The 16,437-nt window shown below is 39.7% G+C and overlaps 1 protein-coding gene across 3 annotated transcripts in view; it reads right to left on the bottom strand.

Annotated features, from left to right (window-relative positions):
- top3b (DNA topoisomerase III beta) overlaps positions 1-16,437 on the bottom strand; it is a 54,238-nt gene that overhangs the window by 16,373 nt on the left and 21,428 nt on the right. For all 3 annotated transcript variants that reach the window (XM_079688945.1, XM_079688943.1, XM_079688944.1), the window contains 8 exons: positions 14,683-14,773; positions 11,700-11,854; positions 10,657-10,762; positions 10,250-10,396; positions 7,720-7,893; positions 6,561-6,689; positions 6,159-6,308; positions 667-767 (listed from right to left, as the gene is read on the bottom strand). In XM_079688945.1, the coding sequence (XP_079545071.1) occupies positions 667-767; positions 6,159-6,308; positions 6,561-6,689; positions 7,720-7,893; positions 10,250-10,396; positions 10,657-10,762; positions 11,700-11,854; positions 14,683-14,773 (1,053 nt within the window). The remainder of the gene's footprint in view (positions 1-666; positions 768-6,158; positions 6,309-6,560; positions 6,690-7,719; positions 7,894-10,249; positions 10,397-10,656; positions 10,763-11,699; positions 11,855-14,682; positions 14,774-16,437) is intronic.

Here is a 16,437-nt window from a genome sequence, read left to right as displayed (position 1 = left end):
TACCTTGTGCTTTTCACCAACACACCACTTAACATGCACATACAACCCACTACGCATATATTCAGATACAATAAAAGATCTGCAGCCTCATGATTTATTCATGAATTCAAAAGTGGTCCTATTATGAGGGGGGCTTTTAAAAGCTGAACTTCGAAGGCCAGAGCTCAACTGCCAGACATCATGTGGTCCAGAAAGGAGTGAGTGAGTGAGTGAGTGAGTGAGTGAGTGAGTGAGTGTGTGTGTGTATTTTTAAGGGTAAAAGAAACTCACTTTTTAATATATGGCAGCTGTTTGACATATTCGTTTAGATCTGTGGTTGGTTTTACTTTGTTGTTCACAAACTAAAAGTAAGAGATGATTTTTACTTCATTTTGGAACATTTGTAGGCAAACTGTTGTGTGTATGCTAAAGTGGAAAACCCAAATACTTATGTTCATGCATTCATAATTGTATAATTTTAAGTATTTCATTATATCGTAAAGAATATTGTAATCTAAAAAAATACCGTGAAATATGTAGATTTATTTTTATGCTCATATTGCTCTGCCACACCTTAAATAGGCGCCCTGTTTTGTATGTGTATTCTTCAAATGTTAAAAAGGGCCAATGTGAGACTTTCTGAAATGTGCAAGCATGCTTTCTGATGATGACACCGTTTCTGCTCACCTGGATGTACTTCATGAAGCGATGGCACTTCCCGCAGCGGGACAGGGGCTTCCCGGAGGCAGCAATGGGGGAGAAAGACACTTCCATCAGCTCATCCATGCCTGTGAACACCAAACAGACACAAACTCAACTTGTAGCCCTTTTTCTTAAACCCCCTAGTAATCCATATTACTATGTAATATGATGATGCTGCATTCCAACCGTTTTGGATCCGTTTCCCCCACACAACTCAACCTCCCTGAAAATCACTGTGTTCAAATGGAAAAGAAGACATGGAATTTTCAGGCTGGGCTATATAAAGCCAAAATATTTTATCAAGATATAGTTATAAAAACTATACAATTTATAGCACGTTTTGTGGTAATTTCATCATACATGCATGCACACAAATAGAGTTATCACAATAAGAGAATTCCTTATTTAGTTGGAATGCTGTTAACAGCATTCCAACTTAACTGTTTTTCTACGGACGAAAAGTTTATTATTCCGCCGACTTATTTTGCCGCGCTTCTTCTCCCGCATTGAACATCGCAGAAACTCCGTTCAAACATCAAAACGTTCAACTCGGTCGGGAATCGATGGCTATTACTTTTCTCATTCATAACTTTCATAATTCCAGAGATACATCCCATAATTCATCACATTTTTAACATTTTAACTTTAACATTGCGCAGCTCGTTAAGGCAGAGTGCGTGATGTCAGAGTTAGAGTGGAGGACAGTTTGAAATTTGCCTTCATATATTTTTTTAAAACTGCCATGATTCCCAAATCCTACATTCCTGAGACATCATTTTTCATGACAAACGTAGGAAAACATCCCGTAGCTTGAAAAATGACAAATAATTAAGCAAAATAATTAAACAAAGTGCCTCTTGAGGGCATGAAGTGACAAAAACGTTCAACATGTCTCCATTAAAGCCCATTGTAATTTCAGGCAGATATTTCCTCACAGCAGCAGCCGCACAGTTTAGTTAAACTGCCAAAAAGGCCACATTATTAACCCGAAAGTACACCAAAATTACACTTCAGATACTCAACTTCCTTGACATGCTTGATGTTTTGAAATTTCACAGATATCTGTTACAGTTCTTCCACAAAACGTTCACATGTAAGAGGTTTATCCCATCCAGAACAATGGAAACCTTTGATCTCTGGACGCCTCATTAGCTCAAATACAAACACCTGTGTAATGGAACACGATGATGTCATCACTCCAACTGACATGGTTCAAGGCTCTTTCTGCATGTCAGTCTTTATGCATGACGGTATTTTTGATAATGGATCCTGACCACTCGCATTTGTACACTGTGAACAAATTATATTATTAAGCAAATATATAACAATAAATACAAAAAATACTCTAATTTAGTCTCTTTTCAGCGCTCTTCATCGGTAACTTTAGCATTTCTGAGTGTCCTTGAACGCATCAATATTAGCAGATGCGTCACACCAAACCCGGGAGATTTATTCTGCTCTGTAGGTTCATGTATCCATAAACACCTGAAGTTTAAAGTGTCAAATGATCTCTTTTTAAAAGTATAACAAACCGTTTGAGTTTGTTCATAGACTGTTTATTGGCGTGAGAACTGATATTAATTTACACATTAAAGGAAACAGCTTTTTAGCAGCGTATCCAGTCTTAGCCCGTTAGCGCAATGCTAACGGGCTAAGACTGGATACGCTGCTAAAAAGTTGTTTCCTGTATATAGTTGTTTTATCACTTGTTCTTTCACAAAAATTACTTTATTTTTGTTCACCTTTTCACTTTGTGGTTTTACAGAATATATTTGTTAGTAATTGATTCAAACAGTTTTATATAGTTTTTTTCATGTATTGTTAGACAGATTTTCACTCGTGTTTTTACTGAATATAATTGGTTAGTAATTGATTTGAAACATTTTATATGGTTTTTTTCCCCCATGTTCTGGTTTTTGAAAATAAAATTTGCCAAATGTTACTATTTCACCAGTTATTTTTGCATTTTCAACTTTTCCTACGAATAACATTCTACATTCAAAGCCTTACATCTTTAACATTATTTATACATTTGGAGTTTCATGCTACTTTTTAACTTAATATTCATTCATATGGAAACCATTCAGTCATCCAAATATTCCTGATTATTCACTTTCTTCTTACACATTATATTTCAGCATAAAGCATTCCCACTAGCAATTTCTTCAGGAATTGCATTCTCTAGTCTTAAGGATAATCTTCCTTATCTGAATTTGATATTATTATCTGAGAAATGTAAGATAGTAAGTGATCGATGTTTATAGACAACTTATTTATGTAACACGATATCTTGACATATGATTTTAAATCGATTAGATTTAAATTGATTCTATTCCATTAAAAGGAATGGAATAGATTAAAACACCTCTTGAAATTGCCAGCTCAATGTACAGACTTAAACTAAGAGACCATGATTTATTAGAATATACAGTGGGGCAAAAAAGTATTTAGTCAGCCACCAATTGTGCAAGTTCTCCCACTTAAAAAGATGAGAGGCCTGTAATTTTCATCCTAGATATACCTCAACTATGAGAGACAAAATGAGAAGAAAAAAAACCTGAAATCACATTGTCTGATTTTTAAAGAATTTATTTGCAAATTATGGTGGAAAATAAGTATTTGGTCACCTACAAACAAACAAGATTTCTGGCTCTCACAGACCTGTAACTTCTTCTTTAAGAGCCTCCTCTGTCCTCCACTTGTTAACTGTATTAATGGCACCTGTTTGAACTCGTTATCAGTATAAAAGACACCTGTCCACAATCTCAAACAGTCACACTCCAAACTCCACTATGGCCAAGACCAAAGAGCTGTCAAAGGACACCAGAAACAAAATTGTAGACCTGCACCAGGCTGGGAAGACTGAATCTGCAATAGGTAAGCAGCTTGGTGTGAAGAAATCAACTGTGGGAGCAATTATTAGAAAATGGAAGACATACAAGACCACTGATAATCTCCCTCGATCTGGGGCTCCACGCAAGATCTCACCCCGTGGGGTCAAAATGATCACAAGAACGGTGAGCAAAAATCCCAGAACCACACGGGGGGACCTAGTCAATGACCTGCAGAGAGCTGGGACCAAAGTAACAAAGGCTACCATCAGTAACACACTATGCCGCCAGGGACTCAAATCCTAAAGTGCCAGACGTGTGCCCCTGCTTAAGCCAGTACATGTCCAGGCCCGTCTGAAGTTTACTATAGAGCATTTAGATGATCCAGAAGAGGATTGGGAGAATATCATATGGTCAGATGAAACCAAAATAGAACTTTTTGGTAAAAACTCAACTAGAGGTGTTTGGAGGAGAAAGAATGCTGAGTTGCATCCAAAGAACACCATGAAACATGGGGGTGGAAAACATCATGCTTTGGGGCTGTTTTTCTGCAAAGGGACCAGGTCGACTGATCCGTGTAAAGGAAAGAATGAATGGGGCCTTGTATCGTGAGATTTTGAGTGACAACCTCCTTCCATCAGCAAGGGCATTGAAGATGAAACGTGGCTGGGTCTTTCAGCATGACAATGATCCCAAACACACCGCCCGGGCAACGAAGGACTAGCTTCGTAAGAAGCATTTCAAGGTCCTGGAGTGGCCTAGCCAGTCTCCAGATCTCAACCCCATAGAAAATAGAGGGAGTTGAAAGTCCGTGTTGCCCAGCGACAGCCCCAAAACATCCCTGCTCTAGAGGAGATCTGCATGGAGGAATGGGCCAAAATACCAGCAACAGTGTGTGAAAACCTTGTGAAGACTTACAGAAAACGTTTGACCTCTGTCATTGCCAACAAAGAGTATATAACAAAGTATTGAGATGAACTTTTGTTATTGACCAAATACTTACTTTCCACCAACATTTGCAAGTAAATTCTTTAAAAATCAGACAATGTGATTTTCTTTCTCATTTTGTCTCTCATAGTTGAGGTATACCTAGGATGAAAATTACAAGCCTCTCATCTTTTTAAGTGGGAGAACTTGCACAATTGGTGGCTGACTAAATACTTTTTTGCCCCACTGTATATATAATGGTCACACATGCAGAGCACACAGCGCACACATTGGTTCTCTGCATTTAACCCATTCTAGTAGTAGGAGTCTAGCACTAGGAGCAGTGGGCAGCTATTTTACAGCGCCCAGGGAGCAATGGGAGTGAGGGGGGATGGGGGTTGTCTGGTGACTTGCTCAAGGGCACCACGGCATGGTAGGAGGTGAACAGGGACCTCTCCATGTAGCAGTCCACACTCCATATTGTCTGTTCGGGGACTTGAACCGGCGACCCTACAGCTCCAAGTCCAAGCCCCTACTGACTGAGCCACTGCCGGACAACAGAAATGAACAGGTTAATGAAGTGTTTATCGTGTCCCTGAATTTAAATTAAATTCTTATTACAAATGTCTATCTTAGTAGGAGTAGGCCTGCGACTGACAAGTATTTTTATTTATTTTTGCATTTTAAGAAATTATTCACAAAGCATAAATACCAAAATAAACATAGATAAATAAATCAACTACATAACAGTTGACAAATCCGAAATGAAATAATAAAAGTAATAATAATACAAATAAAATAATGGATACAATATTAATACTCAGGTATACATTCATTGTCAATTCTTCTTCCTCCTGTTCCTTATAAATCTTCATTATAGTGTTCTATACTTTACTCATTTTTTCCATCTTTCCTAAAAAGATGTGCATTCGGTTTCTAATTCTCATAGTTGTTTTCTCCACTACATAGATTGGGTTTACTAGGTTATTCCATTGAGAGTTTATTAAGTGATTACCTCTTAGCCAATTCCTTGTAATTTGTTTAATGATCGCTATTCTTATCAAAAGAAATAGGTAGGAATTTTTTTTTTGAATTGCCTCTGGTATTTTCCCCAGTAATAGGGTTAATGGGTTCTTGTTCAGAAAAAGGCCAAAGATATTGGACATTTCTCTTAAAACTGTTTCCCACAAGTCACACAAAACATTACAGGCCCAAAATATATGAGCATGACAAGTATTTTCATGACTTTTTGTCTGATCTCTAAATGGAAGTTAAATCATCCACATAAGTCTCCCGTTGAAAAACAAATAGAACAGTAATAAAAAAAAATAAGAAGCTGAATAAAGCAGTTTCCCTTTCAAATCAGCGTTTGTGTGTGGCTGGGGCCAACGTTTGCTCAGCTTGTGTCCCTGATCGCTTAGATCCTTCATCCAGTGAATGGTAAATCTAAAACAGGATGAAAGGTCCACTGACACATGGGAGATGGGACTTAAAGAGTGTCAATTGCGTATTTCTCTGGGTCTAAAAACGAAATAATATTAGCAAATTAAAGTAGTAATTACCACATGTATAACACAGGTGTAATTGTTTTAGTCATTTTTAATGCAGGAATGTTTAGTGAGGATGATGGTGATAGTAGTTGTATATTTGGAAGCCCACCATCATTAGCAGTGACACTGTGTTGTGCACACAATGGCTTGGAGAGGTTTGTGAACTTACTGGGGATGGAATCCACAAAGTAGTGGAACTTCCTCTTGAAGATGTCCAGCGTGTGCTGCAGGACCTGCTGGTGGTTGGCTTTCCCCAGAGAGATGAGGCTCAGCTGCTTCTCCACAGCGCTGCGGATGGTGGGCAGCACCAGCTCTGCATCTGCACACACACAGCCCCGCATTTATGTTTTAATAGCATTCCATCAAAGCCACTCACACACTTAGATGTCACCAACAATGTGGCTCACACATTTGAATAAACCAGACCGTTTTGTCTGATCTTATGTCACAGGGTTGATTAGATGACTAACTGCATAGGTGTCCAGAGACCATTAAGTAATGTTCTAGAAATGAAGTCACAGCTACAAAGAAAACATGTCAGACAATGTAGAATAATACACAAATAAATAACCTGTCTTGTAGTAGCCATGCACTAGAACAATGCCCAGGTTGGTTGGCTTCAACTTGCGTCCATTCTCTACAGTCACATAGTTCCTCTGGCAGACGTTGTTGATGTGGACAGGAATGCTGGCGTCCGTCCCTGGAGGGGGGGCAGAGAGGCCAACATCTGTCAAACTCTTCATTATTGATTTGATCATCCCTTATCCGATGAAGGAAGTCATGTAGGTCCTCTTAAAGGTGTATTGCACATACAAAGGCAGGAAACAAAAGGTAATCCTCAGTGAATACGGTGAAGAGGTCTTCTGCCTGAGGTACTGGCAACTATTTATTTCTGCTTTCTTTTGCTTGTTAATCCAAAGAAGACTGTTGGAGTTATATATTGCTTTATATTATTGAATAGTTTAACATTTATTTTCTTGTGTGTATACTTAATTTTTTATTAAGTGTTGTTATTTCTAAGGCATGTTTGGGCACTGGGTGATTAGAGCACCTGGTGTGATGGTATATATTGGAGACAGGTGGAGGTGGGAGCAGAGCACAGCTGGTAAAGGTGGAGCTCATTTAAATGACTTTGTGTACTGCTGCTGGATATTTTAACCAATACTTCCGATATATACAGTCTGTTATATATTAATGTTTTTATTAGTTAATTTATATTTTGTATAAGCTCATACTCTGAATCAAAGATACATGTAGTGGAGAAAAGTAACAATATTGGCTTTATTGGAAGTATAGAATAGCTTGCAATGAAAATAGACAGCTAAAATTCAAGTACCTCAGGACAGTACTTGAGGACAGACTTAGTTTGAGGCTCAGCTTGCAGGCAGATTAAATTAAGTTAAATTGTTCTTTGTTTTGGATTGTTGCAATAACTATAAAAATACATTTGGTATAAGGCCACTACAATGTTGATAAGAGTAAGAAAAATATTCCTTTAATGTATACCTTAAATAAATTAGCTTGTTGTGTAGCCCTGAATTAGCAAAACAAATCCATTGATTAATGCCGACTTATTTTAACTTCATTTTTTGAGTGTCGGGCAGTGAGTGCTCATGTATAAACCCCAGATGAATGTAGCATGTAGTTACACTGTGACATTTACTCTTAAGAATATTGAAGAAAAAAGATATCAACAGCAATTATGTTTAACAGAAAGTGCTGAGATATACCAATGCCATGCTTCTCCATAAGTGTGATGAGTTCAGCCTCGGTCAAGTAGTCGGGGGGGCTGGTCTGTTTTTCCACCAGCTTGATCTCGTCTACCGTGAAAGTGTCACCGCGCTCACAGGCTGGCAGGGCCTCCTCCAGAGGGATGCCCTGCCACGGCATCACAGCGGTGTAACCTGGGAGGAGATCAGCATTACTACCACATGTTCAGAAATCCATCTCCAAGTTCATCTGCCACATTCCATCTTCCTTCTCAGTGACTACAAAACTGTTTAAAACCAGTGATCAGATTTCACAATTTACACTTAGGTCAATCTTCAACAGTTAAGACATGAATTGGTTGCTAATAGACATCTTGGGCCATGTTCAATCAAAGCCAGTCAACTATGTAAACAGGAAGTCACTATAGCATAACCTCTTACGGCCCCGACACACGGCGGCGTGCGTTGTCGCTTGCCGGCGGGGGGGGCTGAAACTCGACCAACAACCAATCAAATGAATCTCCCGCCCCAGACACACAAGCAGCGGTTTGATTGGCTGACGCCTCCGTCGAGGCGGCAAAAGTAGAACATTGCTCTACTTTTGCAGAGAGCACCGCGAGAGAAGCTACGCTTTGCTCCCACAATGCAGTTCGGCGAATCGTGACGTCACCCCTTTCAAAGTGAATGGGCAGAAGCGTTGAAGCGGCAACGCACACCGTCGTGTGCAGGGGCAGTTATAGGGAGATCAGAGTGTTTCAGTGTGATTGGTAAGCAGTTTAAAATGAGAAACTTCACTCCAATCCTTTATTTAGAATGTATGTGTAAATCGTTTAAATTAACTCAAGGTCACCTGTGACAAACTTTTAACAGGGTATATGCAGGAATCCTGAGGTCAAATTGAATACCTTTTAAGACCTTTTTTAAGACCCTTTCCATACATTTTAAGACCTCATCGCAACTTTGAGTTCTAACCGGTTACATTGGCAACACACTTTACCTCACATTTACTGTATTGATTGTAAGATAGCACAACTACACAGAGGGCAGACAGACTACTGAAGCCTCCTCTCCACATGAACTTCAACCTCTCTGTGAAGGTCAGGTTTAATGCAGTATGCTGCTTTGTTGCTTCTGTAGACTCTGTGCTCTTTCATTCCAGTAAAACTCCTCAGAAACCATTAGAAACCAGTATTTGACCAATAAACAAAACAATTGACAAAACTTTGAACTATGAAATATATTAAACTTTGGTGAGCTTCAGCGGGGTAATGCCATATAGGAGCTCCCTCACAAATACCCAGGGGTTAAATTGGGCTGGGGCTGTCCGGGGCTAAGCCCTGGCACTTAGGATGATGCTCTGACATCATCACCCTCACACATTTGTCATATGTTTACAAAAAACGATATATATGTTAAGACTTTTCTCGTTCTTAATATAGACTATATTTAGGGTTGATATGTGTTGACTTTACTTTAAAATAGCAGATCTCTGTGACCGGATATAGTTTGGCTTAGACCCCGGCCCCACGAGGACGCATACGGTAAAACGCATACGCAAACGCAAAAAAGTCTTCCGTTCACACGCATTCGATTCATTAATGTGTCCGTTCACACTAGACCGCTGGAAATGCTGGAAACGCTGTAGTACATATGCCAGGCCTGTAAGTGGCACTGCTGCAGCCACAAAATACACCAAAAGCAGCGAAGAAGACCCCGGAGCATGGTTGCCCTTCTGTTTATTCTCCGCGGTGGACGACGTGTTCTCCTGCTGTATATCTCTCAGGTAGTCCACCAGCAGATGAAAAACACCCACCTCTCCGCCTCTTCCAAGGAACGAGGGAACCGTGCGGCAGAGTTTCCGTTAAAAAAATGTTTTCGCCGGTCAACATGTCCGTTAAAGTTTAAATCTTCCGTACAAAATTAGAAAAGTGCCGATCAGAGTTCTTCTTTGTTATTTATTGAGCTTTAAAACAAATTGATAACGACTCTGTTCTCTGTATAATAATATTTAATAAACGGTGCCTGCCTCTCTTTTCCTCCCCCTCTTCTGACAGCCCAGTAGCAGCAGGAGACGTGGGGAGAGGGAGGCGGGCTATTTCATCGTAATCAGAAAATTATCATATAGGGCTTACACACGGAGTCGTTGGACCCCCAGAGCGTTGCGTATGCCGGTCTACCCACCTTGGGACCCCCCCCCCCCCCCCCCACAGAGCGGAGCAAGGCAACGAAACTTAAAAGAAGAAGCAGCATTTTACGGCGCGCTATGGGGGCCGCCTTGAGGGGGTTTCCCGACATGTCGTTTCAGTGAATTAAAGGGTGTTTCATGTTGTCGTTGCTGTGGGACTTCTTAATACCTTGGAAAATGCAGTTTAATACTTTTTAATAGCCTGAATTTTCGCTAAATTGATTTATCAACTTTTAATACTTTTTAAGACCCCGCGGACACCCTGTTTAAAGACACCTAGGATCTGACTTCTACTACAAATTATTTCTGTTGTTTGGAGGCAGAAATGTGCACTCAAGAAACAAGCAAGCGAGCCACTGACTTTACCTGCTGAGATCAGAGTCTTGCCACTGCACGAGAAGGCCTCCGAGCCGATGGTAAAGTCGATGGTGGTCTGAAGGTACTTGCAGTCCTGACTGACAGTAGCGATGAAATGCCGTGTGATGTAATCATACAGCCGCCAGCCATCACTTCCTGTGGAATAGCAGAAGAGACAGAACCTGGGTAAGAGTCTGAACATGGAGGGGTGTAAAAACATTAAGGTCAGGGGTCGTGTCCGATAATGCCTGAAGGACAAACAGTTAACAGTTCCAAACAGCAACACTTGAACACGGAGTGAAAGGGGGGGCTGGCTGAAATATGACTACTGTGGCCATAACATTTAAAAAAAAAATATATATATATATATTTAACATACATTTTACTTTCACAACTGACATACAAGGCTCACTCACCCAGCTCCCCTTCTGAGGCAGCACGCATGGGGGTGATGGGGGGGTGGTCTCCAACATCACTTCCTTTCCTGGGACGGTTCAATCCAGTTGAAAGCAGAGCCTTCACCTGACAGAGCGGTAAAACGTTTTTGTCCACCTTTAGGCTTCATATCCAGGGACCAGACTCAGGGACAGTTTCCTCACACAGGCCATACCACTGAGAAACGCCTGAGCTCTGCAAAGTGCCTCCATAATCATCGGTTTGCTTTTTAAAATGTATTTCTTAATAGTTATCACTACAATAGACAGTATTTTATTTCATTGTACAGCATTTAAAATTTGACATGTTGTTCTTGTTTATATCATATTATATTTACATGTATGTAGACTCCTGCATTTACTTGGTCACTTACAACATCCTCTGCACTATTTAAGATTATTGTATTTATTTACATGTACAGTATATAGTAACTTCATCTGCATTTCTTGATCATTGGTCTCCCAACATAATCTATACTGTTATTCTCCTCTATTCTACTCCGTTTTTATTTAAAAATGTGTTTTAATGTTTTATATTTATTATGTTGCAGTGTTGGAGGAGCTTGGGACTTTTCATTGCACTACACTGTAGCTACTAGGGCTGCTCGATTATGGCAAAAATCCTAATCTCGATTATTTGGGTAAAAAATTGATATCACGATTATTAAAAACGATAATCCATTTACTTTGAAAACATCCATTTATTGGAGAAAAAAAATGTGAACAATATGTTTTTAACAGTTGATTACCCTGGACTTTAAAATTCAACTGAAAAACCAATATAAAAAAAAATGTTTAAAGAAAAAAGTAATAATACAAAAATAATCGTTTTATTTCGATTACGTTGTTTTTGTAATCGTTGCAAGCCATAATCGTAATTGCGATTAAAATACGATTAATTGAGCAGCCCTAGTAGCTACTGAATCTTTTAACAGCCTACCTATGAATACAAATACAAACGAGGTGTATGTGTGCAGACACACTACTGTGGTTAGTTGAAGGTACGAGTCCTCACTGCTGCTCACCTCCTCCGCCCAGTATGGATTGCTGCTCTGCTGCTTCAGCGCGCCCTTCAGGTCAAAGTTCTCTGGGTAGTGGGTGGTCTCAGTGCGGGGGTAGCTGATGTAGCCCTGTATGTACAGACGCTCTGCTATCTGCATAGTATGCTGGGGACTCATGCCTGAGACAACAAAAAATATCACATTAGCTTCTCTTCTCCTCACACCACCGAGCTTTGCTTACTTCATCTCGCTGAGTGCCAGTCTCCTTCAGAATGCTGGTTCACTTGTATCTTGCCATAAAGACAATTGTTTCTTATACTAAAAGTTTTAAAAACGATTTCAATATAATATCTTCCGGTAACACTTTGTATTAAGGTACACAAATTAACCATCAACTAGTTAGTTAATTAACATGCATATTAGCAGTATATTGGCTCTTTATTAGTTATTATAAAACACTTATTAATGCCTTATTCTGCATGACCATATTCTACAAGTAATAAGCCATTAGTTGAGTTTTTCCTCAATAACCCTCTGATTAGTGCTTATTTATTGCAAGCAAGGAATTTGTTGTACATGAGTCTTAATATGCACTGCTCAATATGGGCCTAATAAGGCAGTAGTACCACAAGAATAGTTATTCTCCCATAATAACACTTAACAAATCTGATCTATTCTTATGTAACAGGACATTAAACTATAAGTGTTAATTGTGTCTAAATAACTCAAAATGACGTATTTGCGTTTGAATGTCAGTGGACTGCAAATAAGTCAATAAAGGAGCGGCTGCTCATTCCCTGGCTCTCAAAAGAGTTTGGCTGGCTGTTTAATCTATGTTCACACTGAGACAGTATAACACAAAGAGAACAGTACACCTAGTGTGTAAGTACGTACAAGCAGGTCAGGTTATTATAGACACATGCATTTCCAAACATTTGGTCTACCTACGCTTTAAAATGTATTATCTCTTCGATTTACACACGGCATCTATTGCATGTCTATCCGTCCTGGGAGAGGGATCCCTCCTCTGTTGCTCTCCCTGAGGTTTCTCCCATGTTCGCCTTTAAACTGTGGGTTTTCTCCGGAAGTTTTTCCTTGTACGATGTGAGGGTCTAAGGATAGAGGGTGTCGTATTGTCATACTGATATTCTGTACAAACTGTGAAGTCCACTGAGACAAATGTAACATTTGTGATATTGGGCTATATAAATAAACATTGATTGATTGATGGATTGCTTGATTGATGTACTGTTGAGGTTAATTTCAGTAGTTGTGTGCTATAATGTATTTACAAAGTGTGAAGAGGAGGCAACTTTAGAATAGGGAGCCTGTTCAGGTCAATTAGAGTGAAACTACTAGCTTATTGGTTATGAACAAGACTTCACTTTAGAATAGGGAACCTGTTCTTAGATAAATACCACATTTTTAGTTATTTAGACTTAATTAATACTTATGGTTTCATGTCTTGTTGTTACATAAGTATAGATCATATTTAAGTGTTATTATGGGAGAATTACTACTCTTGTGGTAGTACTGCCTTATTAGGCCCATATTGAGCAGCGCATATTAAAGGAGAGGTGTCATGCTTTTCCGGTTATTACCCTTCCCCTTGTGTGTTATGTAGGTTTTTATGCATGTAAACGGTCTGCAGGGTCAAATCCCTCAAAGTACACCCTGTAGCAAGTAAAATTATAACACAGAAAATACCTCCCCGAAACGCCTCGTTGGAGATACGTCATTGTCCATTTGATTCTTCCGGGTACGGCATGGTGTCATGCCGGCATGATGTCATGCCGTACCCGGAACGAAGTGGACCAATCCGTGGAGCCGTTACGTCCGCGGAGCCGTTACGTTAAGCCCCCGCTGATTGGTCCAAATTGACCAATCCGCGGACTTCCTCACACACAGGCAGCTCTGCTGATTTCTCCTCCCTGGCTGCAGGCTGATAACAGACAGTTGGGATCGCGCCGAAATTCTCTCTGCAGACCCATTCTCACAGCATTTATCAACCTTTTTCTTACTCAATATCAAGCCACACTTATTGTTTTTACTTCGGCTGTGACTTTGTGTGTGCTCAGGATGAGTTTGGCTGTGTTTCGCTATGTATCCTAAACAAGGAAACAACACCTCCACGGAGCTCAGCGCGATTCACAACGTCCCGACCAATCAGAGCACACTGTGCTCACAGGGAGGGTGGGGGCTGGAGCTTTTGGAGCTACAACGAGCCGTTAAAGGCAGAGAGTGAAATTCAGTGAATACACGTAGTTTACAGAGATGCTGTATGAGAAACCAATGTGAGTTTGGAAAAATGCACAGTATAAATCTATTTTAGTAGACCTCAACAATGGAATTATGATTAGTGGAAATGGCCATGACACCTCTCCTTTAAGACCAAAACTAAATGTACAACAACTTCCTTACTTGCAACAAATAAGCACTAACTAGAGGGTTATTGAGTAAAAACTCTCAAGTAATGGCTTATTACTTGTAGAATATGGTCATGCAGAATAAGGCATTAATAAGTGTTTTATAATGAATAATAAAGAGCCAATATACTGCTAATATGCATGTTAATTAACAACTAGTTGATGGTTAATTTGTGTACCTTAATATAAAGTGTTACCCATTTTCCTTATCCAAGAGGCATATGTGAGTTCTTCTTTTATACTAAATTTTTTTACAAAAGGAATTAAATGTTCTGCATATGGTGCAGTGATCTTTATAGTATACTAATATTACATTTAAGAATATTCTGCCTTGCTTACAGTTTTGTGTTGTAAAGCATGTATCAAGATATGTATTGTGATCCCAAATTCTTGCAAATACAGAGCCCTTCTACATATTTTTCTCGGATTTTGAATAGAAAGTCCTACTATTTTGAAGAAATCTTAATATTATATATTATATTACTCATTACTAAAAAAACAAACCAACAATAATTAGTCATCTTCCTCTGTGCAATAGAGTTACATTTCTGTTGAAAAACGATTCCCACCAATGAGCATACCTAAGGAGGAGCTGGCCACTTTCAACATCTCCACTGTGTTCAGGGCCTGGGGCCTCTGCTTCGCCTTCTCCTTCTTACTCACCGACTCCACCTGTATGAAGAGGGGCATTACACAGCGCACATCAGGGATCCACTAAGTTCAGCTCCAATTCTAGCTGACCTCGAAGAATCCATAAGGGAAAATAATCAAACATGTGTAGCACTGCAGATTATCTTGTGAAGTTGGGTCAGTTGAAGTTTCCCTGAAATGTGTTGATTTCCAATACAGGAAAAATTCACAATATACTATTAAAATGTCCTATTGCCAAGTTCACAATTACAGAGCCCCTAAAGGTTCAAGGGGAAAAAAAGTATCTTGTGCGCACGGTAGGGCTTCTCAATTAATCGTATTTTAATCGAAATTACGATTTTGGCTTGCAACGATTATGAAAAAATAATTTAAAAAAAACGATTATTTTTTTTATTTTTTATTGGTTTTTCAGTTGAATTATACTTAAAGTTCAGCGTAATCAACTGTTAAAAACACTGTTCAACATTTTCTTTCAATAAACGGATGTTTTCAAAGTAAATGGATAATCGTTTTTAATAAATCGTGATATCAATTATTGACCCAAATAATCAAGATTATGATTTTTGCCATAATCGAGCAGCCCTAGCGCACGGTATACTTTCTCGTGCGCACATGATACTTTCTTACGGTTAGACATATCGAACTGCCCAATTAGTACGCCATATTAGTTGTATGAAGAAGATGTCCGGTCGTCCGGTCGCCAGGGCGTGTGTGTGGGCATGTGTTTTCAGAAGATATTATGATAGTGTCCTTCGTTCCGGTGCACTCCGACAGGACTAAGCACTACATCGAGATTAAGATTAAACAAACTTCTTTCACTTGGGAATACACATAGACCTATGGAGTTAGCAAGATGTGTGTAAATTACTGTTCATGGTCATTTGAAAACAAATGCCGGTGTCGGACACACACAAACACCGAACACACACACACAGAGCGGAGCTGAGCAGAGCACGAATCACATCATGCGCCCTGGTGACCGGACATCGCCTTCATGAAACGAGTAATAGGGGGGGAAATCGGGCAGTTCGCTGTGTGTGTGTGTGTGTGTGTGTGTGTGTGTGTGTGTGTGTGTGTGTGTGTGTGTGTGTGTGTGTGTGTGTGTGTGTGTGTGTGTGTGTGTGTGTGTGTGTGTGTGTGGTTAAAACGTAGCAGCCTCAATCTCTATTCAGCGGTTCTAATGAAGGTAAACACAGTGAATGCTTCGCATAAAAGGCACGGCTCTCTGCGCGCAGATAGCAGATACTGTGAGAGTCACAGACATGAATTCATAGATCAAAGCAGACTGGTTTACAGACTCTCCTGTTTTGCGAATCCGGTGCTTAAACAAATAGCTCTACACCCCTGGCCGAAAATGTCCCTAAAATGAAGTCTGAGTTTGAAATATATCTCAAATAATGTATGCTGCCATGTTCCCTCATAAACATAACAGTCTGCAATGAAACGGTTGTCTCCTGTGTGCTCATCTTCCTACTTAGCGCACCGGTAGCTTTCTCGTGCGCACAAGAATGTATATTCTGCCCGCGAGATATATATATTTTTTCCTAGAACCTTTAGAGGATCCATACACAATAAACAACTTTTAAGTCTTTAAAATGCAATAGTGTTATGAATTCACATGGCTGAGCGGCACAGAGGGTCAAATTAAGATCTTTGAACAGGAAAACTCGAGGACCAGGGGCGGC

Source organism: Notothenia rossii (genome assembly GCF_949606895.1).
Source record: "Notothenia rossii genome assembly, chromosome: 6".
Taxonomy (NCBI): Eukaryota; Metazoa; Chordata; class Actinopteri; order Perciformes; family Nototheniidae; genus Notothenia; species Notothenia rossii.
This window is presented reverse-complemented; position numbering and strand designations above follow the sequence as displayed.